The following is a 26,563-nucleotide window of genomic DNA, read 5'->3' on the forward strand; positions in this document are numbered from 1 at the left end:
ATGCCCTCCCTGAGTTAGCTTTTCTGGTAACAAGCGCATCTTCAGGCCATGCTTATCAGGTTTCGAGTCTTGCCTGGGGTTATCACGTTCGAGGGGTAGGCTTCCTCTAGGGGGATTAGTTGGATCGAAAGTCCGGATACCCCTTGTGTCTGAAAAAAAAAGAAGAAGAAGAAGAAGAAGGTTGCAAGTTGATCAAAATAAGTTAGAACAAACTTCAAGAAGATCTGATATTAAACATCTTTCAGCTTCAACTTATTTCAAACGTATTCCCAAATAAAGAAAAAGGAAGAGTTCCAAAAATATTTGTTAAAACTGGTTATCATATAACGATGCTGATAAGTTGTCCGAAAAATTGCCACTTTATTTTTGTCTCTGGGAATTGATAAGCTAACTAAATTTGATAAAAGCTTGTCAAGGGATACTAAACAAAATTATCTCCAAACAAAGAAAAGAGAAAAAGGAGAACAATCAAACTCCAATCGATCAGTACAAAGTAGCTTTTAGCTTAATAAACATGATATGCAACTGAGCTTAAGCAACTCATATCCGGGCCATGTACAATTCAAAACTATAGCCTAGAAGCACTTCTTAACACTGAGGAAAAGAAGATGGGAACTAAATGTCTTTATTTGATTCCATTTTGCAAAAAAAAAAAAAAAAAAAAGATTATTTAAGAGAAGATGGAGCAAATGATGACACAACTACGCCACTTAAGCATAATAATAATGATCCAATAGTGGAACTTTCAAATCAATGATGACTCCACTTGTGCTCTTGTCCTAATCCTTGCTAACCACATTTTTCCTTGCTAAGAGCCAAAAAATTTCCTCAATCATGCTAGAATTTTACTTATCTCCATTTGGTAGATAACTCAATTCATAATTATTGTCTCCCAATGTCAATTTTATGTTGGTTTGTCTCAATATTTCTGTTTAAGTGTCAAATGATACATTAAGCAATTCATGATTAAGGCCTTCCACGTAAATTATGGTGTGGACTTCCATGTTGATTGTGCTAAGTGATCACTTGGTAATTGCTTCATTACGTCCACTCAAGTCTTAACTGCTCTTATGTTTTTCTGAGTTTGCGGTAAATTACATTACCAAGCGTTCAATCAATTGACTAAATACACGGTTATATTGGAAGAAGAAGTCATAGAGTCTGAATAATTTGACAACATTGATAAGCGTTCAAGAAGACTGCTGAGATCCCAAAACATGACAAATTGTTGAGTCCCAAAGTATGAAAAAATTGCTAGTTTTAGTCCATTGGTCAAGTCTTCTGCAAAGCTTTTTTTTTTTTTTTTTTTTCCAGCTGATGTAGCTATATTTTTTAGCAAGTACTTGCTGAGATTTTGAGAATTAACTATTACAAACGAGGGCGGAAGAGGGTGTATAAGTGAGATATCTCGAGTTCAAAACTTTCAACTTATACTAAAAACAAATATAATAGATGCTTTTTGCTCCCCATCGATAAATATGCTTTTTTAGCTTAAAAAAAGTTTGAGAAATCAAATTAATGCATCAAGTGCGGCCTATTCTTCAATATAGCTATGAATCATTTAAAACGAAGTTAATTTGGTTCTTTAATCATTTAAAATGAGGGATAAGAACAATGGATGGTCTTACAAATATTTAAGGGATAAATATATTTCTTTACCTAAAAAAAGAAGTTTCTTTACAATCCATTTAGCCAAGGTTATAGTATTGCATTAGTCAAAAAGCTGGCTGCGGCCTCGATAATTGTTAAGCATGTCATAGAACTTGTACAATTTTAACCACTGCACACTTTCTTTCTTTCTTTTTTTTTTTTTTGATAAAAGAAAATTTCGTTAACATATTATTGAGAATCATCCAACATGATTTGATCTATATCGGTACTCTAATGGGCGGGTTAAACGTGCACTAGAAATTACAGATTTACAATTTAATAAATATAATAGATCTGAAAAAATACAAATTTCACAATTGTCTTCTGATATATATGTCTATCACTACTGTTCCTCTTCGTGTATGTTGCAATCTCTAGATTTGCTAATTGATGGTTTTAAATTCTAATAATAATGATGAAATGTGTCGAAATAGATTCAACATCCAAAAGAATTTAGAATCTGACAATCATATCTGAAATAGCCACTGCACACATTGTTCTATGAAAATGTATATCAGTGCATGTCTTATCACAATTCATACAATATGTACGGAAACATACAAATCATTTCTGGTTCAATGCGGACCACGAACTCTACCCCAGTCCAATTAATCAAACGACAATATGAATCTTGTTCTAGATATTTTCACGTACATTTCAAGAAAATTTCATTGTGATACTCAGTTCTCGTAGGCTGCTTGAAGGGAAAGGAGATACAGTACTTTTTCTGAAAATATTTCCTCTTGTTAGCACACAGAAAAATTGCTTTATACATATCAAATACAGAAACACATTTCAAAGAGCTGATCCATTCTTGTGTAATCTTTAGATCTAAATACTAATTATTAAAATGCTAAACGCAAGATCACAAGGCAATTGATAAATCACTTTCTTTACCTTTTCTCACAACTATTTTTTTCCTCTGTAACCAAAATTTCAATGTTGCATGCTTAAAACCAGGAAAAGTTAGGTTACCCAACTATGGGAGTGGCATGCAAGCAAAGGATGATGTTGGGAATCCAACGTGCCCCATATCACTAGAGCCCTCCAATCGTACCAACTTCAAGCACTGACATTTGGACCACTACCATAGAAGAGAGATTACATAGTTTTAAATTTTAATTGCTCTATACAAATTGCTGACATAGGTTATGGATTCCACTTTAGTTTCGATTAGAGTATCCACTGAAATTGTTTGCAAATAACAATTATGGAGAATTTTGATGCTAAGTTGTTGGCATACAGACGAGGAAACACACTTGGAAGAGTGAAAACAGGCACTAGTCCATGACAATTTGTATGCATATAGTTTATAGTAATGCAGGCACAAGTTCCATATTAACGCACACTGGAACGCTTGAGTTTAGGGCTTGTGCCCTTAGCGTGGGTGACAGCACTTTCGGCATGAAAAACACCCTCAAAAGGGAATAGGACCTGTTGTTATTGAAGGGAGTAAACATCCAAACTGAAATTATAAAATGAAATAAATACCTAAAAGATGAATCACTATGAAGATGTGTAAACCTATAATAGGAGCAAAAGCCGCATCTACAAAAGAGGGCATGAAAGATAACCCTCACGGGATGAGGTGATAGCACTTATGGCATGAAAAATAACTCTCACGGCATGAAAAATAACACTCACGGGATGATGTGAAAGCACTTTAAAAAAAAAAAAAAAAAGAAGAAAAGAAAAGGAACGCCCATGATAGGAATCCGAATAATTAACATTGTCAAACTACGGAATACCGATGACCCGTTAAGGGATTAAAAGCTCTAATACCATGTCAGAATGATGATCAAAAAATGAGAAGAAACAGTGTGTATTAATAAAATGGTGTTCTAGCATAAAAGTACCGAAAATCTATATTTATAGGTGTACAAAATATGTAAAAATAGAAAATTGATCTATTGAAAGTCATTTATACAATTTGAAGATATCATTAATCTCCAATCAATTATTTAAAATTAATACAATGAATGTGGACATAACACAGACATTAACACCTTCAATAAAAAAAAATGTTTTGAGAACTTTATGTTTCAGGTGAGCGTTTTAATTCTGGCTTGTTTCAGGCTAAAGAAAAAGGAATGCAAAAAAGAACTTTGAACAATGGGCATTAGGACAATTCTTTTGAAAAAAAAAAAAGAAAAGAAAAAACGGTTGAAACAAACAAGAGGATGCACTTCTTTTTGTTCATGGAATAGGAATTAGGACAATTACGTATGGCGTAGATAAAGTAATAGGCAAAACAGCTTATCAAATGCCTGCACTCATATTTTGTATTTGTCTGAGTATAGTTATAAGATACCTCTTCAGCTCTTCTCCACTGCAGTGCATGAATAATGTAATATTGATATATCCTACTGTTTTTATTACGTAATTTAGAAGATCTTTCACGTAAATTGTTGTCACACTAATACATCCGCTCGACACGTTGCTCTTCTTTCTTTTTTTTTTTTTTTTTTTGGCTCTTTCGTACGTGATGCATCCATTCATGATGTCGAATCGCACTAGATATAACCTTAAAATTAAGAATGGAAAAAATTGCGTGATTGGCTCTGACTTTACGGCCACAGAGTTTTTAACAAGTATAAAGGGTTCAAGAATTTATTCTTATACGCCCAAGTTAGGTTGAGTCCTGCTTTTGTGCATGAAGCTACTGAAAAAGAGAGGAGTTGGTGGTGGAAAGCTTGTAAGCTCTGCTTTGCTCTAGACCAAATTTCCAAAGGTAAGTAACCAACAATTTCTCAGTTATAAGCTCCCTTGATTTCTCTCTTCAAAACCTATTCTTCCCTTTATCCAAGGGTCATTGAAGAATTCATGTATATGAATTGCCTTCCTTTTTTCTTCTTTGCATTGTCTTTCTTACCATTCCCATCATCTAAAGTAAATCTAGCACAATGGCTTCTGTCTTTACTTCTCTACCACTTTTTATTGCAACAGTTTCTAGCTGGATCACATACTTGGTGACTGAATAATGGCTTCATAATTTTACATTTCTCCTAACCAAAACAAAGCAATATGGTTGTATAGCAAACTTTTCATTCATGAAAAACGGAAAAAGTACTAAAAAGATTAGCAGAGTTTTACGTCATTTGTTCACAAGCCAAGCGGTACGTTATGGAATGCCCATGCAGGAAACGTGGCAGAAGCAGCCACACGTAGGCAAAAGGAAGACGAATGCCAAAACTATTTTCTCCAAATTTCTCCATATATTGCATCAATATTTTTGGAGAAAATAACAGTTTATTTTCTGTCTATAAATAACATTTGATCTTTCTTCCTCTCCCAGCCAGAAAAAACAGTCTTAAGTGTTAATTTGGAAGGCGGGAAGAGCCAAGTCTTGAGCCCAAGTCTCCAAGGTCTGCAAGTGAGAAGCCAGGCAGGAGCTCCACTTTAGCACCACCCTCATTTTGCATATTAAAAGGTGAGCATTTTAATTTTAGTATTGTTCTTATTTTTGGCCTTTACAACACATATTTTCTTGTCTTTTAACTTTCTGTCTTACTATAGTATACCCTGTGCAGTTTTTTATTAGTGCAATTCTGTGTACTTTGTAACCTTTACAACTCATCCTAATCTACTACTCGGACCATTATTCATCAGTTTCACTTCTAAAAAGTAAAGTAGATGAAGCTGGCTGAATTGAGTGCTGAAGCCTCTTATCTTGATTGGTTGTTGGATGCTAGTTTATCGTGCACACAAGTTTGTAGCATTGCATGTCTGGCCTGCTTAGTGTTTTACACCTCTACCATACATTAAGGTAGATTTTTTTCATAACATGGTCAAAATAACAATACTATTAAGGTGGATGTAAAACGTTAAAATTTAGAAGAAGGGTTCATGCATTTCCACGATAGTGCATGATAGCTTCTATGATAGTGGGTGCTGAATCTGAGTCGTCTAACTAGTTCGATCAAATAATTCTTGATTCAAGATTGAAAACATGAACTTGAAGTACAAAACTAAAGTTTGTGAGCCATTTTGTGAGCTTGTATCAAGATTATGGAACATCAAAAAACCAATTTCAGTGACATATGAACCAAAGTTTGAACTCGCACAGTCGGATTATTTGATTTGAGCTAACATGAAAAAGATTGTACGGCTTTTTGTTGATAAATTGGAAGCACTTCAGGTGTCTTCTGACTGACATATGTATGGAACATGGCGAGGACAGCGGCATGTCTTATAGAAGGAGATAACGAGTGGACCAGTTCTTTATTTTAGGTCCTTTTATTTTTTTTTTTTCACTTGTTAGGTCCAGTTGGAAGGCCTTCAGATCAATAATTTAGAAAACTAGCTGAATTTTTACCCTCTTTGATTGAAAAAAAAAAAAAAAGGAAATTTTACTTTTCAACTTGTACAAGGTTTCAGTTGAACTTGTATTGTATTTCCAAAAATATTTTTTCCATTTTTTTCTTTTTGAAATTATTAGGATAGATAATTTAGTCCGATTTTGCTTTCATTTTCCCGAATTTTCTCAAAATCTTATCCAACATTTCTTCTTCAAACCTATTTGTGGCATGCTGTCAAATTGAAAAGACTTGAAATGCAATTTTTTTTTTTCTGGTTAGTAAATAAGAATCTTGCAATGCAGTTTTCTATTTGTCATTTTATTTATGGTGCATTTATTTGAAATAGCTTCTAACTTCGTGAAACTTAATAACACACACTTTTCCTTCATGAAAACCGTTTAAAAGTACTTACAAGAATGCGCAGAAACGTGGCATTTTGCTTTTATTGTTATATTATGCAATTTGTGGCCTTTACAACACACGTACACATTTGCTTACTTTTCAACTTCTAGTCTTCCTATGGTATTTTGTGCAATTTTTTATTAGTATTATTTTGTGTACTTTTTAGCCTTTACAACCCACACTAATTTTTCACTTGGACCCTTTGAATGAGTGTTGAAGCCTCTATCTTGTTCGGTTGTTAGATGCATATTTGTCATTTTAACAGGTTTGTAGCATTGTCTCACCAAGAAGAAAAAAAAAAAAAAAAAAAAGTTTGTAGCATTGTCTCATTGTTTTGCACCTACATTACATTGACCACAAAATACAACCAAAGCAATAATAATAACTCCGACAATAACATCAAGGCAACGATGTAAAACGTTAAAATAAGGGGAAGGGTGGATGCAGTTTCATTGTCGTGGTAACGTTGATGAAAATCGGTGCTGATGATGCAGCTGCTGCAAATCAGCTGCCTGAGTCCTCTAGTTCAACCAAGCAATTCCCGCCTGACAAATTGAACTTGAATAAAAATCAAAATCACAATATTCAGTTATGAAATGTGAAAATATATGTATGTAAGCATTCATCAAATTCTTGTTGGGTGAAAGGCTCTACTCATTCTCAAATTCTTTTATATTTATTCTTTAATTTCATACACTGTTTGGGAACGGATTCGAATGCCAGCATGATTTGATTGACCATCCGTCATCCACCAGCCCACTAGATCGGTGCTTATTAGTTTGCATCTACCATCATTCCTTTTTTTTCCCCTTTCTGTTCCATGTCTTCTGTCATTTCCTCTCATTGCTTGTCTAACATGCATATTTGCAGTTTTATTTGTCAAATGTGGTGTTTTATGGGTTTATAATTAATCTACTATAAGATATGGACTGATTAAAATCTTGTAAAATGACCTAACGAAATAATATTGAAGGTAAAACATCAAAAACCGATTTGAGTAACATATGGAACCAAAGTTGGAATTTGAGACAATATTGTCGAAGTATTTGATTAGATTTATGGCATTTGAGGTGTCTTCGAATTAGGGGTGTGCATCGAAATCGATAATTCAGAACTTTAAATTTGAATTTTTTTGAAATTTTGACATAAAAAATTCCGATCGAATTCGATTTCGAATTCACTAATTCCAAATTCGAATTCGTAGCGAATTCAAGAACCCTTTTTCTTTCTTTTGGAGTTTTGTTTTGTATTTCTAATTTTTTATTATAATTATATATAAGTTTTGCTAAACTAAATGCTAACTTTGTATAATATATGTTTATGATTATAACATAATATAAAACTAACTTCATAAGAGTTATTATTGTATTGTTAAACAATATAATTATTAGTTAGATGTATTATTATATAATATAAATTTTATATTACATATATTAATATACATATATATAAATGAATTTGAAATCGAAATTGGTATTCGATTTCCAATTTCACACCGATTTCAAATTGTGAATTCGAAATCGAAATTTCTGATTTGAAAAACCCCATTACCAAAATTATCGAATTAGAACCAAATTTGTATATTTCGAAATTGGAAACCCGAATTCCATTCCAATTTCTGATTTACTGATTTCAAAAATTTTAAATTTGATCAATAAATTAAAATTTTTCGATTTTGCACACTCCTACTTGAAAGTGACATGTGTATGGAAATATATCGACGACCGTCTTCGAAGGACAAAACAGGTGCACCAGCTTCTTGTTAGGTCCACTTGGAAGGAGGCTACCTAAGTTTTACCTCCTTTGATAAAAGGTGAAAGCAACACTTTTCTACTCAAGGAACACAAAGTTTAAGTGAACTTGTGAACCGTGTAAATAGTTTTCAAAGTATTTGTTTAAAACTTCCTACACTGAATTATTTTATAAAAAATATTTAGTATTTTCAAAGCATTTATAGTATTTTTTTTAAATATTTTGGTAAAACTTTCTTTCATCCCACGAAGGAAGGAGCGGGGACGAGTAGGGGTACGGAAATGAAAAGAAAAAGAGAGGGAGGAGGTAGGGGGAAGGAGGGGAAAGGAGGGTGTGACGGGTGGGAGGAAGGAGGACAAGGTGGGAGAAAGGGGAAGAGAGGGGTGGTCGTCAGGGGAAGAGAGGAGGTGGCGATGGTAGGTGTGTATTTTTGTTTTTCTTTTCTTTTGTTTGAGTATTTTTTGGGTATTTTAGTCAAATTAATATATATATATATATATATATATATATGTATATGTGTATATATATATATATATATATTTAAAGCACCCCTAAAAACATGACTGCCAAACACATCCTGTATTCTATCCAAGAATATTACTCCATTTTGCTTGTCAAAATTAACTAGCAAAAGATAGAGTACTCCGTCCGTTTAAACTTTTTTTTTTTTTTTAAGGTAAACCTAAACTTTTGTCAGAAAAACAGACCGAATAAAGTGCTGACAAGGAGTCCAATACTCACAACCAGAAAAATGCAAAACTTTCGTTTTCCTGATTTTTAGAAAATCAATTATTTTTCAGCTTATCTCATGTCCACCAACAATATGTTTATCTCCCAATATCTCATCCGACATTTCTTCATCAACAATAAAGTTGTGGCATGCTGTCACAATGCATTTTTTCATCTGTCGTTTCAGAACTATTTAGGTTCCGTTTCATCTGTTCAACTTCTGAAATGCAGCTTATAAGAAGACTCCAAAATGATTTCTCAAGGCATGCAAATTTAATTCTATACTTGCACCTTTGACTGTATAGTCTCAAATCTCAGAGCCACAACTAGTCCTAGCCCTTTGTAAAATGTCACCTTCCGTTTTCTTTCAATCATTTTCGGTTTCCTCTATATACATATATATATATAAGGAGAAGACGTGTCGAAGTGGGCAAAAGGGAAGCCTCAATCTAGAAAGGTCTGTCTGTCCCTTGATAATTAATCTGCGTTTTCGGGCCAAATTTCTTCCCCTTGTAAAGGGATGAAAAGGGAGTTGCCACCTCCAAGTCCAATATAAACATTAGTCGTGTTCATATCCCAAAATGTCCCAAGTAGATGGTTTTTGAAGCCCCTATTGGACCCTTCTCTAATGTGAATTTATGTACATTTATTCTCTTCATAAATTTAGTAAAATCCTAAAAATACCCTCCCATATATCTACCATTGTAAATTTGATCTCCCACCTCTTAAACTGCATAGGTGTGGTGGTGTCCTCTATTCTCTTCATAACTGGTTTATCTTAGATTATTAAGGACAAGCTTGAGAGAGAGTACATTTCTCCTATTTATGAATCATTTTCCAACCCTAAGGAGAATTTTTCAGATGAATCATTTATGTCATTTGTGTCCGGGGAAGGTGTTTATTAGGACCGGTAACATTAGAATTGCCAACTAAGTTGTAATCATCCTTTGCATGTTCAAATCTAGAAGTATGTGCAGGTGTTGACTGGTAAATTATCATCCAAAAGGTCTAATTTCACTTTCCATCCAATAATCAAAAGGTCTAATTTCACTTTCTAATCCTTAGTGTGATTATAAATTCTCAATCGATCATACCTTTACTTTTGATTTCGGATGCTTCATAGTCCATAATCATCTCAAATTTTATTTCAAAGCCCTTGCATTTGAGACTCCTTTAGCCTAGATTTTCGTCCCTTATCGCCTCAATGCTCATGTACACAACTTACCTTCTTTTCAAAAATATGCACTAACATTAATTAGTCCTTAAGAATCTCAAATTGAAGATCGAGCTGGTTTCTTGGTTTTGTATTTGTTTATTTCATTTACTATATTGGTAAGCAACGGGGGTAAAATTTGGGGCCTTTTGATAACTTGAGGATCAAACATCAACACTAACATGAATGCTGCAAACTTTTCTTTCATTATAAACTTGTCTTTCATTGGCCAATGATCACCTATTTCTTCTACTACATGGCCTTTCCTCGAAACAAAGTACTAGCATTTAATTAGAACGTCTTTGCTGTACAGAAACTTGACCTAATGTCTCTAATTTAATAGTAGCTTTTCGATGTCAAACGATGATTAAGAGAATTATGCAATTCTTGATGATTTAGAATTTTAATCTTGCATGTGCTTTGTCTCCCTTAGTTGCATCTTGTCTTCCGGATTCAATGATTTTTTCATGTGATATGCAGATTTTACAATCCAAAAAAAAAATTTGTGTTGGTAACGTGAACATTTAATGTCTACATATGTATATATTAAACCAGAACATATTTTTCATCTTTGGTGCCTGTCTGCGCATTCACTGTGTGTGAATGTGTCACACTGGATTGAATCAAATGTTAAGCAGAATTTTTTGATGTGCCTATTTAAAAGGAGAAGTCAAAGATGGCATTATACTTGAAGAAGGCGAATGTACGGACTGACCTACAAAATCGTGCCACTATTTCATGATCATTATTTTATTGATCTCTGAAATATTCCCATCTGCATCTCAAACTTTTAAAAGTGCTTAAAAACTTGACAATTAAGCATAGGGTAACCACTCAAATGAGTGAATTACCACCATTTCCTTTGTCTTGTTCTAAAACAGCACACCAAGTGGACTGGGAAAGAGATTGAATGGTTATATATATATGAGAAGGTTTGGTGGAATTGTTGTCGTTTCTCTATAGTTTATTGTGCTGAGAATATGTGTAGTTGATTCTTGTGTCCCTTTTCTTCTTCAAATTGGAAAAGAAAATGACATGCAACAAAATTTTGACGCTAAGAAAACCGTCTGATATCTTCACATTAAAGAAAACAACAAACTACTGCTGATTGTTTTTGCATTTTCCGAATATAGATTGGTTTTCCAAACGAGGTCACTTTCACTAGAAAATTACTCAGTTTTTCTCTCCTTGAAGTTGAGTTTGTACAAGGATCTTTCACAATATAAAGTCAAATTGGAGGTAAAAAAAAGTGACAAGATCTGCCATTGTTAAGATCCAGTTCAGGTGTATCTGTTTTCAATTGTGTGTTATTTTATTTTCTGTCTAAAAAACATAAGTACAGAACTACAGTAGATTTTTGTTTATTCGTTTTACCAATAACTAAAAAAGAGTAGCTCCAAGAAATAGAAGTACAAAGCTTTAGCAGAGTCAAGTATATTTTTGCACAAAGGCTAAGCTAAGAAACATATCACAGTTGCAATGTGCAGACTGTGGATTATTGTAGGCCTCCTAATTTCCTGAAGTGATCAAGGCTTCTAGGTAGGGATGATCATCCCTACTGGCCTAACTCATGAATTTCAAGATTTTGAATTATTCTGGCAACTTTAGCAATTACGTGACAAGCTTTTCTTTTTTTTTTTTTCGTGGTCGGTGGAAATGCAGTGGAATTGGTAATTGTACAATGACTGCTGCCACCAAATTTACAATCATAAGCAAATTTTCCAAGTTTCTAAGAAGCAAAGGCGGTTGCATGAGATCCAAAGCAATGCCTATATCCAGTCCAATGTCGATGGGATGGTGATATAGTTGTTTGTCCATGCACCACTCAGAATTAGTATCTCTAATCATATAGACATCGCATGTAAAATGTAGTCTAACCAAGATATCCTACCACAGATGATAACCGACTAAGTGCATGAATCTTTACCTAATATTTGCACTCATCATGCAAATCAAGATTATAGATTTGGTTTTTGTGTTTCTGTTTTTTTTTCTTGAGAAAAAAAGATCCCAATAAACAAAGTTCTGCATTGGATTCACATTTTTTAGAAGCAAGAGAGAGCAACAACAGTTGAGTAAATGTTAAGTAGATCTGAAGAACAACAATCGCCTGAACGTTAAACCCAAGAAGTACTACGTGTATTCGTGGCGAAAAGGGATTAGGCCACCTCTTAATTTAACTTCAGAAAAGTCTTTGGACCTCTCAATTTGTTTTTCTCTAGTCCTATGATGTCTTCCCCTGGCCACATTCTTTACATTTTTGCAGTAGCTTAACTAGACAGGCATGATCCAGATTCGGTGATATCTCTATAGCTGGAAGAAGGTTCCCTCTATTATTGTCTAATGTTGTGTTTTGACAGCAGTTAAGAACTCTTTGAGTAGATGATTAAGAAAAGATTGTGTGGAGCTGATGGAATTTAAGGTATCTTTTGTTCTTTAATTTGTTTAATGTTTTCTTGGAGACATCACTTTAATGCTGAGTCATAGACTAAAGTCTAAAAAATGGTCAACATTTTTGACTAGGACCTAACATTTGTTGTGGAAAAAGTACGGCTGATTTACGGCTGGTCTTTGAATACAGATTTGCTTGTGTACTGTCGGAAGTTTCCCCGTGATTCCCTTTTATTCTTCATCTTTGTGGCACTGCTCATTCATGCATTTTTTATTGGGGATTTCGTGGCATACCTGTTGATTATGTGAGGGTCCATATGAATTTTATGAAGCATTATTGGTGAAAATGTATGCAATTTTCCAACTTTCCATGAATCGTCGGTTTGTTTTGATAGGGAAAGTGCTTTAAAAATACTGATTTCACAGGATGGATAGATAGGTTTTGTCTATAGCTAGGCAGTAATATCAGGGGATCAGTACCTGAGGAAGGTTTATACATTTCCATGTTCATGTGCTCTGTTAAATTTTAACAAACTGCTGACTACTTCATCTTGCTTCACGCACTAATATAGATCGCTAAATGCAGTATATTTCGGCGCTTGATGCGCCCCTGGTATTGTTCTCTGCATCTTCCCATTTTCTTGGGAGAAAACTGTCCTTAGATGATGCCACGAGTGCCTGCCTATTCCTGCTGGAAAACTGGACTGAAAAATCAGCTGATTTTTGGCCTAACTTTTAGACACATCTGAAAGAAGTGATACTGCTCATCTAACTTTTGTTCATAACTGAAATCTACCGATGACTATCATTGAAACATGTTTAATACGAATCGCACACTTTATAATACTATGATTGATTAGGTTAGCAACCAGCTGATTTCAGTCAAGATTTGGAATGTTATGCTTGAGATGTTGTATATTCTTTCTCATGCTAGCTCTGAATTTGAAGAGACATTTTCTTTTTTTCTTGTTACTGATATCAGTGTTAGTAATTCCAACGTACGTGTAAAATTACATATAGCTTTGGTAAAGCTGCCATGACATTACATGTCTTCCACAACCAGTGGAGGTTCAAACAGTTAGCTCTAGAGCAATAAGCTATAAATTGACACAATTTTGTCACCATCCCAGCGCCTGAATTCCTCCATTTTGTATCAACTAGACTCGCATTCCTTTCGCCATTTGGTAGATTAACTTGCAAGTTCTTGTGGCTGATTGTTAAGCTTGGCGTGTCTGCCAAAAGCTGCAATTTGTTTACCTTACTAGTTCGTGCTTTCTGTTTTCACTCCACTGTGAATTTAGGCAAGTCACTTTAACAAATAGAGTTGATGCTTAACCACTTCTAAAGCTGAAAGATTCAGTAACTGGTTCTACATCGATTCTGCTGTCTAATAATCTAAAACTGTGTATCTATAATTTCTGGCAGCCACATAATAGTTTGGTTGGCACTGTTGCACAGCCTGCAATAGGATTGCTGTCTACTCCCCGGCAAGAATCAGCCAAGTGGTAGATCTATAGCTTTGGCATGGCAGATAATGCTGTTCTGGCTTCCCCTGAGAGAAAATGGAATTTCCCCCTCTTGGTTTTCTTCAAAGATGTTAGGTACATTTTCGGGATGCTATTGCAATCTTTCAACTTGTTAAGATAATCCAAGTGGCTCTTAGTTTCAGCTCTGCCTCCAAACACCATCTGTTAGTAACGAATGGTTCCTGAAAAGTAATCTGGGACCCTAAAAATGAGCCAAAAACGAAAAGCCTGGAGAAGGGAAGTGTATATGCGGTCCAGGATGCAATTAACAAAACTAACCGTCGCCTGAGAGATTCGAACTCTCGCGGGGAAACCCCATGTACTTAGCAGGCACACGCCTTAACCACTCGGCCAAAGCGACTGGTTCGAGGTGGGGGGAACTATTTTCTATCTTATGGAATATTCCACAAGTTGGAACAGATGATGAATGAGATTAGTATTTACTTTAGAAATTAGATGTTTCTGAATTTTTGAATCTTTTCCAAATGGTTATTGTAGATCAAGTTGAAGTTCGAATCATATAATATGCCCTGAATATCACGTTAAAGGGCTCTTGAATTTCAGGCCCAAGTCATGATGACTTTTTCCATGGATTTGTATGTGAAGGGACTTGCAGGAGTAGAAACTTTTGGTTTTAAGTGCATTACCAAATTTCTATGGAATTGTCATTTGTTGACATTGATAGCACTATTTGGGAAAACCATCTAAAAGTTGGTAGCCCAACCCATAAGAAATAGTATATTATTCAATGCAATTTTTCCATAGTTAATTGCAGGGATATTCAGTAGTTAAGTTCAGTGTGACACATGCTATTGGATATGGATGGTAATTGGAACGAGTGCCTGCGAAAGTTCAATGAGGTTGGGGGCAAATGCAGGCCCCATCCCATCATCCGCCTTAATTTAATATATATATATAATATAAAATACATAATATAATATAGTTATATATGTGTGTGTGTGTGTGTGTGTAATATGAAATGAATATTATGATATTTTCTTGTGATAATATAATAAAATTTTGAAAAATGTTATTTGTACTCCCATTTTTGTTAATTACACTTCCATTATTATTTTAATTATATGATTTTTATTTATTTATTAGACTATATGATAAAATGAATGGTAGGAGTGCAAATTCCAAAACAATGAAATGCAAATAACATTTTTCTATAATTTTTTGTGGTAAAATGATAATTTTGTTATGTTAGTTTACCTTTTTTCTTTTGCTATGTCATGTTGTTTATAAAAATAATGATAATTCATTTAGAATTCATGTAACATCAGACATAGAGAAGCGGATTCACATCACATGGTCAAAAATAATTTTTATACTTTATCTCATGTTAAATTTTTTGATGTGAAATTTGAAAAAATGATTAGTAAATCTATTATTAGTGTTATACATATATTAAAAAAAATGACATGAAAAATAAAAATAGTAGCAAGACAATTCGGGGCATCCACGGGGATAGCGGGGCAGGACGGGGGCAGGGAGTGCCCAAACCCGCCCTATTGCCAACCATACTATTGGGCGGTTTTCTTCGCATCTCTTGAATTCTGTATGGCATGCCCCATATGACATTTTCTACATATCATCAATTCATCATTTTTATTTATCTGGTTTATTAATCGTGAATTTTGTCATTCACATTCATTTTTAGAGCAGGAAGTTTAATTCCTCAACCGTTGATTAATAATTCAAAGAGCATGTCTTGTCTACCTTGGACAAAATGCATGATGCCATATAATTTGTACGGTGTAATGGAAAAACCACGTAGATATTTGTGGGGTTAAATGTTTTATTGTCAAGAGGATTTCTTCACAAAATTTTGAATTATTAATCGATAGAAATAAATTACCCAAAGTTTGCCCTCTAATTTGAAGAATATGAGTGTCTGTAGTGATGTATATGCACCCATGTAGAGAGGATGCTATACTATGCAGTGCTCCAATCGCGTTGCAGTCTGATCATGTAGAAGTTCCAATGCTTGATTTTCGACTGATTTAATTGAAGAAGAACTTAAAGATAGACTGCAAAAAACCAGAGACCACCAGAAAATACTAATTACACCCTCTTGAGGTAAATTAAAATCTTTTTTTTTAAATAAAGAAAAAAAAAAGTTAGACTATTGTGCTCAAATGTATAGACGAAATAAGAAAATTTACTTCTAGAGATGAATGTTAACACCCTCAGTTTGGGATATCAAGCCATCGCATGGGCCTTGGTCATATATATATATATATATATATAAATTTTTATGAGTGAAAAAAAACTATATTGCTAACAAATATTTTTTAAAAAAATTTTTAATTTTCTATAGGAGTAAATACATTTGTTTTCAATAGAGCATGGGGTACGTATCTCAATTTATGAAGACATTCCAAAGTATCTAAATCTATTGCGTATTATCAAGCTGCCACAAAATAAGTGAATGAGGTGAGACCTTGATTGACGATTGATTTCATTATGCACACCACCTTTTGAACCAAATAAATCTTCCATTCAATTGGCCCACGTGAGAAAACACACAGGGCAAGTTATTTTTGGGGAATCATTGATACAATTTTAATTTTGGCTTCATTTGTTCCTTTTTTGGTTTGTTTTCACCTAATAATGAAGAAAAGCATGAAAAAGAAGTGGAGTATACTATTCTTGATTCAATTCCTTTTTCTTTTTTCTTTTTTCTTTTACTGTTAAGCAAATTTATAAACATTCCATTTATAAATCATATTATATATGCAATAATACATAAGCTCTCTTGCACTATCATATAAATATGACTCGTTTATTAATAATATTGATTTCTGTTTTATATATAAAAAAAAAAATCATGTAGACGTGACTCGTGATCACTTTTCTTACATCACGTGACTATAAAATATACTACATGATTTACAAGCGACATTTTAGACAACCTCTGCATAAGCATTTAACTGGTGGAAAACAAGCCCTGTAAAAATACAGCAACATGTAAAATTAGCACATTCTTTGTCTGGGCTGTGCTCCAGATTTTGAACGTTCCTGGCTCCTAGTTGACAAAAAAAAAAAAAAAGATGAAATATTGAATTTAATTCAAAATTCATCCTACTCTCCGAAATCCCTAATACATAGATTTACCTAATGTGTTCGGTGCTAAAACATGGTACTCAACATGTTCAACAATAGGAATCTAGGTCTATAGATTGGTACTCCAAATTTGAACTCATTATGTCTTCCTATAAAAGCAAAAGCAGTGCCCCTTAAATTATTTTCAATCATGACCCCTTATGCTTTATCTTGCATATCAATCCACCGCTCTATCTCTTCAAAAGCAAGAAATATCAGCAAAATTCATAGTTGAGTAATGGGAATCATCAAGTGTATCTTCTTTCCTATGCACGCCTAAAACATGCATTATGTCTTTGCCACTTGATGATCAACGAAGTCAAAATATGTTGTAATACGAGATCTCAATCCGACCTGTTAATTTTTCTACGTTTGATTCTAACAGTTGAATTGAAACATCGACAAGGCTTCAGACCTGATGAATAGCAGCAGCTCAGTGGGATGAGCGGATTTTGGATATGGGGGAAACAGTGCAAAGAACCAATTAATTTTGCTTTGATTTTTGAGCATTATGGGTTTTGGTTGGGGAAAATCTCCAATTAATTCTAGTCCGATCAATGTGCAAATGTTATTGAAACAAATTATGCAACAATAAAATTCTAGGTACTTCATAATTAATTTATACTTACATGCACCTTTTAAAATAAAAAAGATTTAAGACGGATGCCTTGCAAATTGTGGCCGCAGAGAAGGTTTCATTGTCTAAAATCAACCGTCACATGTCCCAATCATAGACCTTTTGCAACCAGAGAAAAAGATTTTATCTGGGGATGAAAATTGAAATTCATGAAAGGATTTCACATTAATTTTCAAGTTGATGGACCAATGGATATGATCGATTTTCACCTGAATGGCTTTGGGAACATTGTATTCTAAGGTCATTTTCAGAATTGGTCATGATGGCCTCCATCTATCAAAAGCAAACCTCTCCTTTTCGCTGTTTAAAAACCCTCCAAAAACCCTTTCCCATGTCAAGCAAATCATTCTTCCCAGCCCATCTTTCTGATCACTCACACACACACACTTTCACTGCACTAGCGATGACTATCTACAGAACAGATCCAGAAGAGGAAGCTTTATTCCGCTCCTATCCTTGCGCAGTTTACTACGTACAGAGTCCATCATCAGTTTCCCATGCATACAGTGCTGAAATTCGTAACATCAACAATGAATCTGCATTAGAAACTTTTGCCAACAATCCCAACAACGCAAGCCAAGAAGCAGCCAATCGGCTTGCTCTATCGCGTTACTCGTCCTCTCATGGATCAACCAACCTTTTCCTGCATGAGAAGAAAATCCCTTATGATCATGATGTTCAAAGCCATGGAACAGGAGTTACGTACAATGAAGAGATTAATCGTCACGAAGGCAATATGGTTGTTGTTGATAGACTCAGAAATGGCTATCACATTGAAGAAGATCATGAGTATGAAGAGGATGAGGAATATTTTGAGGAGAAGGCCGAATGGTGGAGAATGTTTTCTTTCGGTGGTTCTATTTCTGGAGGGTGGAAGTTTCTGCAGATGACTTGGAGGTTTATACTGAGTGTGGTGATTGCACTAGTTGTGTTCTACATTCTCACCAAGCCACCAGCTCCTAAGATGTCTATTAAGGTAAAATCTCTAGCCCTTTTTCCCCTTTTAGATATTTGATTCGGCCCATTCTCAACTGATTTTCTTCACTTGCTTTTAGTTTCTGATTTTGACTGTTGTCAGTGCGTGCTTCTAGTTTCTGATTTTAACGGTTATCAGTGCGGCGTGCAGTAGATGCATCTCCTTTTTTTTGGTAATTGAACGTAGGACCTCCTATTTATAATTGCTCGTATCTTACTATTTAACCCAACCCTTCCCGCAGTAGATGCATCTTAACCGTCAGTGGAAAAGTTAATTAGAATTAAAATAAAAAGAGTTTCATGACAATTTTGGCATTCCTTTCTTCGTAACATTTTTTGCCATATGACATTATGGTTGTGCATAATCCGACAACTAGGGCAATGCCAATATGTAAAATCTCCCAAACCATGTTGAAAACAGAAAGCAAAAGAAACAAATGCAATGACCCCAAGATTTGTGTAAAACTGTGGAGTGACTCAATATGGAAATCTTCACAGGAGTCAAAGAATTGTGTTTCTGACAAATGTATAGAATTTTATGTAAATAAATGTTATTTACACTCCTCTTTTGTTATTTGCGCTTCCACTACTATTTTTATTATATAGTTTTCGTTTATTAGACTATATGATATAACAAAAGGTGAGAGTGCAAATAACAAAATATGAAGTGCAAATAACATTTCCCTTTCATAAATAGCTAATTCACCTGGTTATATGTTTACGTGATGTAAAAAAGTTACATTGGAAGAAGATTAGAAAGAAAAGTTAAAGAGCCTTTTGAAAATCTTGCACGCTAATACTAAATGTATGAATGATTACTATTAGCCATCATTTTCTTAGCCATATATAGCTAATGCAAAGGAAATCATCTTTTTCATAGGAGTGTAAACTAGCCTAAATAAGCTGAATATCTTAGTGTTCAGATTTATTTGATTATTTTAATGATATTGAATTTTGTTCAAATTTGACTTGTTTTCTTCTCGAATTGAGGTTGAATAAACTTTTGTCGAGGCGAAATCGAGTCGAGATCGAATAGTTTGAACTTTTTATATGTAAATTTCACTTATATGCTAATTAAACCAAACTTGAGCTGAATTTGAAAATTTATCAAGTACAAAATGTTGTTCAAGTTTGGTTTGATTAGTTGACGAACCAAATTTGCTTGAACTCTTATCGAGCTGAGTTTAATTCAAATATCGAATAGTTTAGTTTATCTTTCACCTTCACTTTTCATAATTCTCTAAATATGAAAACGGGGAAGTTTATTCTGGAATTATTCTTTTTTTTTTTTTTTACATAACGGCACATCTAACTTAGTCTAACGGTGGCCTAACTAGGTCGAGAAAATCGAATGAGACTGAACCACTATCTGACCAAACGGATGCACCACGTACACGCATATGAACTTAGAAAAAAATCACATATAGTGGCACATTGACGGGTACCCTACAATCCATGTAGTAGCCAACTCCTTTAGAGAAAGTTGGTTCTTGAAAGAAGGCAATTTTGCTTTTGGGCTGTAGTTGGGCTTTGTCTGCTACACCTTCCCATCATTGTTCAAAAAAAAAAAAAAACAATTGTTTCCTATTGGGCTTAAAAGGCCCAATCCTATCACTGGAAAAGATTAAAACGTCCGATAGGAATTCAACAATAATTCATGCCTCATGGAAATTGAACTATTAACACTTTTAGGGACCTTATTTTAGTCATTTTGAGCAATAAAGCAGATCCACTTCAAGAAATTGTGACCCTTGGTTATCAAAGCAGACATGCTTTTACCTTAACCATTTGTAGGCCCTTTCTAGCCTTTACTTGCTTTTGTTTAAAGAAAGAGATTTGTCTCATTCTAAAGGCTGAAAGGTATCATTGAAGTTGGAAGAGAAAAACGTCAAGTAAGAAATTAAGAGTAGAAAAATCAAATGTTGCTATCTTAACTATTTGTTTGTAGGGCCATTATCCTGACTATCTTAAATGGTTCTCAGAACACATGAAAACTTTTTTTTTAATAAAAAAAACTAGAAAATTTTATTAAATTGAAGATAGATCTGCAGTAATTGCGGAGGAAAGAAAAGATGGTGAAGAAAATCTCCAAGTACGAATGTCTGAAATAGAACTAACATTCCTAGCTGATAAATGAGCAATCACATCTAGATTCTTAAGAACCCAATTGGCCACCCAAATGACGAAAATTACACAGTTAGATGTTTATTCTCCTCGGATAAGTGCAAATTAATTTCACAAGTTGGTATAGCCATTATTAGCTCATGAAATAGTAATCAACTCAAGATGAAACATAAATGGAAGAAAACTTTGTAAATTAATATACCTAATTTACATTGCACCATCTATTTTAAGTATTTTTAATTTTTTATTCCTTATAAGTGTATTGTTTCAATTAGCTTGCTACAGGTTGCTGTTCCTAGTATAAAATATATTGCTAGTACCTTTGAATATTTTTGTGTACGTACAAGATCCTTCTAGATGGATTAAGAGTCCTTGATTTTTTTCCGGGATTGGAAGTATAGTGGCATGTTCAAAGGGACAAATGTTTGTGATCGAAATGGAAGCTCCACCTCTCATGGGATCTGTTATCCATCAAATCCACAATATACAAAGGCTCAGGCAAATCCACCACTAAGAATTGTTTACTTCTATCTTGTCTCTCTTTGTGGCTCACCTGTTCTTGACCATTTAATTAATTTCAATGACATGAACAATTTCCTTGTTTTCAACTTGATATTAAACCACATAAACTCTATATATATTGCATGAGAAGGTTGGTATCAATGATAGGAAATTAATTCGTACGCTTAATAATTTGCTTGTTCGTTTGTTGCTAATAACACCAGACCAGAATTTTGTTGTTTTCCATTCTTTGGATGAACAAATCAGGAGCATTTAGTCGTATTTTTGGCTTCAAGCTCATTTTGCCATTCTGAATTATTTACAAATCATTCCATCACATCAATACGTTCATATATGAGAGGAGAAGAGCAAGAGCACGAGTGTGTCATCCCACCTTATAATGCACGCATGATTGTGGTTTCATCCTCAACCATTGCTTCTGTGTCTGTTATCCTCTTCTTGATTGTCATGATTGCCTTGTTATCTTCGTCAAACGGTACTCTCCTGTCATTTAGCAATATCATTTTTGAGAGATGATACAGTTCCTTTTGGATATCATGCCCTCGAATTAAAATTACCATAAGTGATTTTAACCCTTAAATTGTCATTATTCAAAAAAATATAAATAATTATCATTCTTGAGAGATACAAATTGAGGGAATTGTTCTTAAAAGCGACATAAAATCTTCCATCATTTTTTACCCTGGATTATTGATGTTAGGCAAAAATATGCAATAGTACCTCAATATTTTGGATAAACTACAATGGACCGCTCTAATCTGGGACACTCAAAGAATCATAAATGTTAAAAATCTACACATCAAACATGTAAATTAACCAATGTCTTTTCAACTTTAATTCAAGTTCTATGTAACACGATGTATAGCAAACTCAGATTCCACAGTTCCTTCCATCAGCCAAAAAGTTACAGTATCAGATTTCCAATATGCATCAAAATTCAACATGAAATGACATAGTTGTGTAGGTCAGAATCGATCTCCAACTCACGTATCCGTTCCTTAATATTGTACCTCTTGTAACAAGTCGATATTTGCAAAGATGGCAGGAATTCCCCAGTTTGAATTGGTTGAAGGAGTTGATGCATCTGGTGTCACCACCAAGCTGCTCACTTGCAATTGTACCGTGGACTTAGTGGTGGACAACAAGTCGAAGCTATTTGGGCTACACATTCATCCACCCTTCCTGGCAATGTCATTTGGCAATCTCCCTTTTGCATTGACTGAAGTAAGCATTTGTGTGGTATACATTTTTCAACCTTTAATCATTACAGTCACTTGTACCGTCAAGGACAGAAGGAAGCATGCATGCTTTATCCAATTGCCAGCAAGGATTCTATTGTCTCTCTCTGTTTTAGTCTTGTCAGTATTCTATTTTGGCCAAAAGTAAACAATCTGGGACTTAAACTTCATCTGATCTCAGTTTGCAGCCTTAATTCGGCCTCGTAAAAGAGCAGCTCATATTCTCTCCATTTGAAGCAAAGTGGCGGACTTAATATTTTTTAAATGTCCGCAAGATTTTAGCTGCATGAAAATACTATGTAGCTGCATGAAATTACTATAAGGTAGAAGATTTGATTTACAAGTTTAAAAACAAAAACAAATTTGAGGTGCACAATAGAACTTTACAACCAATTGTTGAAGTTGTATTTTTGTCGTTCGTCAGGACATACGTACATACATACATATACCTACCATAATTGCTCTTTCTTTGGTACTGATCATGATTAGATTTTTCTTGTCCCAAAAAAAGGGGAAAAGTAAAACATCTTAAAATTTTTGGGTTATCTTTTGCACACTTGAACTAATACTCAAGATTTAAAAAATGTTGCAGGCTCCAGAGTTTCATACAGGGATTGATGATACAGAAATGTTCAAGTTGTTTGTGGGCACTAGAAATAAACCAATGTATGCTGCAGGAAGAAGCATGCAAGATTTGCTTGAATCAAACAAGGGATTGCCTCTCGTCATTCGCGTGCACCTAAGATCAAGTTTTAAAGTAGTTTGGGGACTCATCAAGCCTAAATTTCATCACGAAGCTCAGTGCCTAATTATTCTTCGAAAAGCATATGACAAGAAACATAGAACTCAAGAATTTATTGGCAAGTGTGCCATTTCTTCATAGCCCAAACATTTATTCAGTCGAATTGAACTCAATTGGGGTTTTCACCTCAATGAAATAGTAATCAAAGTTCCAATCGAAGAACATGCCATTTTGAAGTCTATTGAAAAGATCTAGTCTTCTTTGGTTATATTTTCAAGAACGAGAGGATAACAAATTTAACAAAACGTGAGAGAGAACTTCAATCCAGAATTCAACAACCTTTGCGTAATTAAAGTTCTACATTCACCATCTAAAACATTTCAGATTTGAACGTCCTTTACTTTTCGCAGAACAAATGAGAAGGAAGATCATTCTTCAATTCTTTTCCTATACCATTGCCCCACCAAATTTAAGACTCAAATGGGACCAAAAGTTGGAAAAGGCAATGAAACGAGGCAACCATACTATAATATTTCTAGTCTTCTTCACCTTTTTGAGTCAGGCACTATCATTTGGTATTCTTCGACTATAGAACACCTGTTACAAGAAGGCATCTTCCAATTGATGCATCATTTTCAAAAAAGCTATTTTAGTTGATGTACCATTACTGTTCTAGGATTAGATAAAATAATAATGTCTAGTGCAGGAACTTTTTATTTCTATACAAATTGTGAACAGTGGTGCTTGTGTTTGGCACACGCAAAAAGACTTTCCATACCACGAAATTGATATGACAAAAAGTTATGTTAACATCAACCCTTTAAACAAACAAATCTCACAAGAAAGTGGCCAAAGTGGCGAACCCAAATGGAACATAATGCTGACATAAAAAAAGATCGACACAACTTGTGCATAGAATTTTATCAATATTTTTTGGGACCCTTTAAGCTTGTCACCAGTAAGATCATCCTATCAAGGTGTTAGCAAACAAGAAAAATGTAGTTTTACGTACTAAGTAAAAGTATGCCCTATTAGAATAAGTAGGGTTTATCTTATGTTGCTGTTATCTCCTTTAGCTAGAATAAAGAAATATTAAAAGATGGTTTGAATACATTATCACCTTAAAGGAGTACCTAATTGGTTTTTACATTACCTTGTAATTGGTCCCCAGCCGATATTTTTTGTGATCTTTTTATAGGCCATAATTCTGCTAATTAATTGGTCTCCAATTTCCTTGTAATTGGTTTGAATACATTTTTTCTGATCATGTTAAACTTAGCTTTAGATTGAGATTTTAAATGATAACTAGTAATATGTCATGTGCTTTGCCCATGGATATATTTTTGAAGATATAGTATTTTTTATATACTAAATTTCTTTGCTAAATGTTGATTGTTGATATAATATATTCTAAGAAACTATGACTAACAAAATTTAGTAATTGCTAGTCATACAAAATGTATATTGCATATAAAAAATTAAAATTTTGTGATACATTCTACCATATAAAAACTTTGAAGATGAAAGTTAGTTGAGTTATTGTCTATTTTACTGGAATTGCAATAGAAAAAAGATGAAATTTTTTATAATTTATAAAACCAGTGCATAAATGAAAGTTAGAAAAATATTTGCTAAAGCGTGCTCATTTTTAGCGATTGCAGAATAGATCTTGGGCTAACTCCTTCCAACTCTAAATAGAATCAATTGGAATACTTGCCTCCAAAATCAATGCAAAAGTTTAAGAATATCTTAGGGCTAAACTTGTATATTTCTATAGAAAATTGAGCCACAGTCAAAATAATACCTTAAAATCTCTAGAAACATTCTCAAGTATGTCCAAGTTAAAGTTCTGTATCCAAAAGTCCTTTTGCTTTAAGAACCAATTTCCAATTCCAATCTAGCAATATTTTTCCTCTTTGTAATTAAGCTTTCTTTCTCATGCAACTTGAAAAAAAAATCTTTTTTGTAACTTTAGTCTTCACCAAATCTTGATTTATTCCATTTTATTGGGCATTAATGGATCAATTAATGATTAATAACATCAATTTATTGCCCCATTTTCACATTGTAGAGCTCTAGCAATAGTGAAAATTAATTAACGGTTTCAGGTTGGATCATTATATTAGATTGATTATGGGGATTGATTTTTTATTTCTGTAATGACAGTTGCCTTTGAAATGTGTTTGGATAATAGATTATTTGGGATAATTTTTTGAAAAAAAATATTATAGCACTTTTTTGATGTGATATATATGGGATAAAAAGATGATTGAAAAATCTATTGATGATACAAGCAAATAAATTTTGCATGTTTTTTACATAAATATACAAGCTTTCATGCCTCACAGCAATAAAGTTTCATTAACAAAAATTAAGTAATGATCCCTCTTTTCCCACCAACATATTCCTTAAAAAACTAATTTTCAAATCACAATTTTGGACAATTTTGAGAAGAACTTTTCCGAGCAATGTTTTGGTATTTTTCTAATAATTTAAGACATTAAAAAGTGAGGATAATGGGAGAAAATGTGTGTTAATATAAGCACAATTTTGAAAAGTTAACTGTAGTTAAAAATTTGAATATAATCAATATTTATCAGTTTCACTACCTATAGAATTTTTGTCTTAAGAGTTTTTGAATTATTCTCGCCATTCTTTTTTTTTCTTAATCAATATATTAATAATATAGTAATCTTAGTTGTCAATTTAACATTTTATCTTCTCATTAACTGTTTTAAACCAGCACATATGATATAATGAGTTAATGACTTTAATCATCATTAAACAATAAGGGCACAATATGAACTTTCAATCGTCAATTACTAATGGTATAATAGGGATAAGAAAAACTAAGACAACAACAATTGCCCTCAAAACGCCAAAACGCATGGTTACGGTAATAATAGATAGATAATAATGTGGAAGCGAGCCCATAGATTTTGGGTGCATGCCTTTGAATTACTTGACTTATGTCACCAGATTGTGATAAGCATGTCATCATGGACCTCGTTGCTGATTAGATCAGACCACAATTCTAATTGGTAATATTGTATCATATTTTAATCAAATTTAGATCAAATTTGACGTTTAGTGAGAGTAGCTCACTAATTTAATCTTAATTTGTCCAAACAGATCAGGCTAGCACATTCATTCGCAATCCCAATTCATTGGCAATCCGATAAAAAAACAATATATTCGATTAATGATAAATTGGTTAAACACTCTTCTCACTTCCACTAATTTCAAGTTATAAACA

The 26,563-nt window shown here is 33.7% G+C and overlaps 1 protein-coding gene, 1 long non-coding RNA gene and 1 other non-coding gene across 3 annotated transcripts; 2 read left to right on the top strand and 1 right to left on the bottom strand.

The window, feature by feature from the left end:
* Positions 1 to 4,283: 4,283 nt before the first annotated feature.
* LOC140035897 (uncharacterized) lies at positions 4,284 to 14,056 on the top strand. Its single transcript, XR_011839796.1, has 3 exons — positions 4,284 to 4,381; positions 4,946 to 5,080; positions 13,861 to 14,056. It is a non-coding gene; the product is annotated as an uncharacterized lncRNA (long non-coding RNA).
* A 184-nt stretch (positions 14,057 to 14,240) lies between these two features.
* Positions 14,241 to 14,322, bottom strand: TRNAS-GCU (transfer RNA serine (anticodon GCU)). Its single transcript has one exon. It is a non-coding gene; the product is annotated as a tRNA-Ser (tRNA).
* A 3,742-nt stretch (positions 14,323 to 18,064) lies between these two features.
* LOC140035898 (uncharacterized) lies at positions 18,065 to 23,538 on the top strand. The gene is made up of 3 exons (XM_072077269.1): positions 18,065 to 18,682; positions 22,366 to 22,551; positions 23,158 to 23,538. The coding sequence occupies exons 1-3, from the start codon at positions 18,110 to 18,112 to the stop codon at positions 23,446 to 23,448; spliced, it is 1,050 nt and encodes a 349-aa protein (XP_071933370.1). The 5' UTR covers positions 18,065 to 18,109; the 3' UTR covers positions 23,449 to 23,538.
* Positions 23,539 to 26,563: the final 3,025 nt, after the last annotated feature.

Source organism: Coffea arabica, chromosome 2c, assembly GCF_036785885.1.
Source record: "Coffea arabica cultivar ET-39 chromosome 2c, Coffea Arabica ET-39 HiFi, whole genome shotgun sequence".
Lineage (NCBI taxonomy): Eukaryota > Viridiplantae > Streptophyta > Magnoliopsida > Gentianales > Rubiaceae > Coffea > Coffea arabica.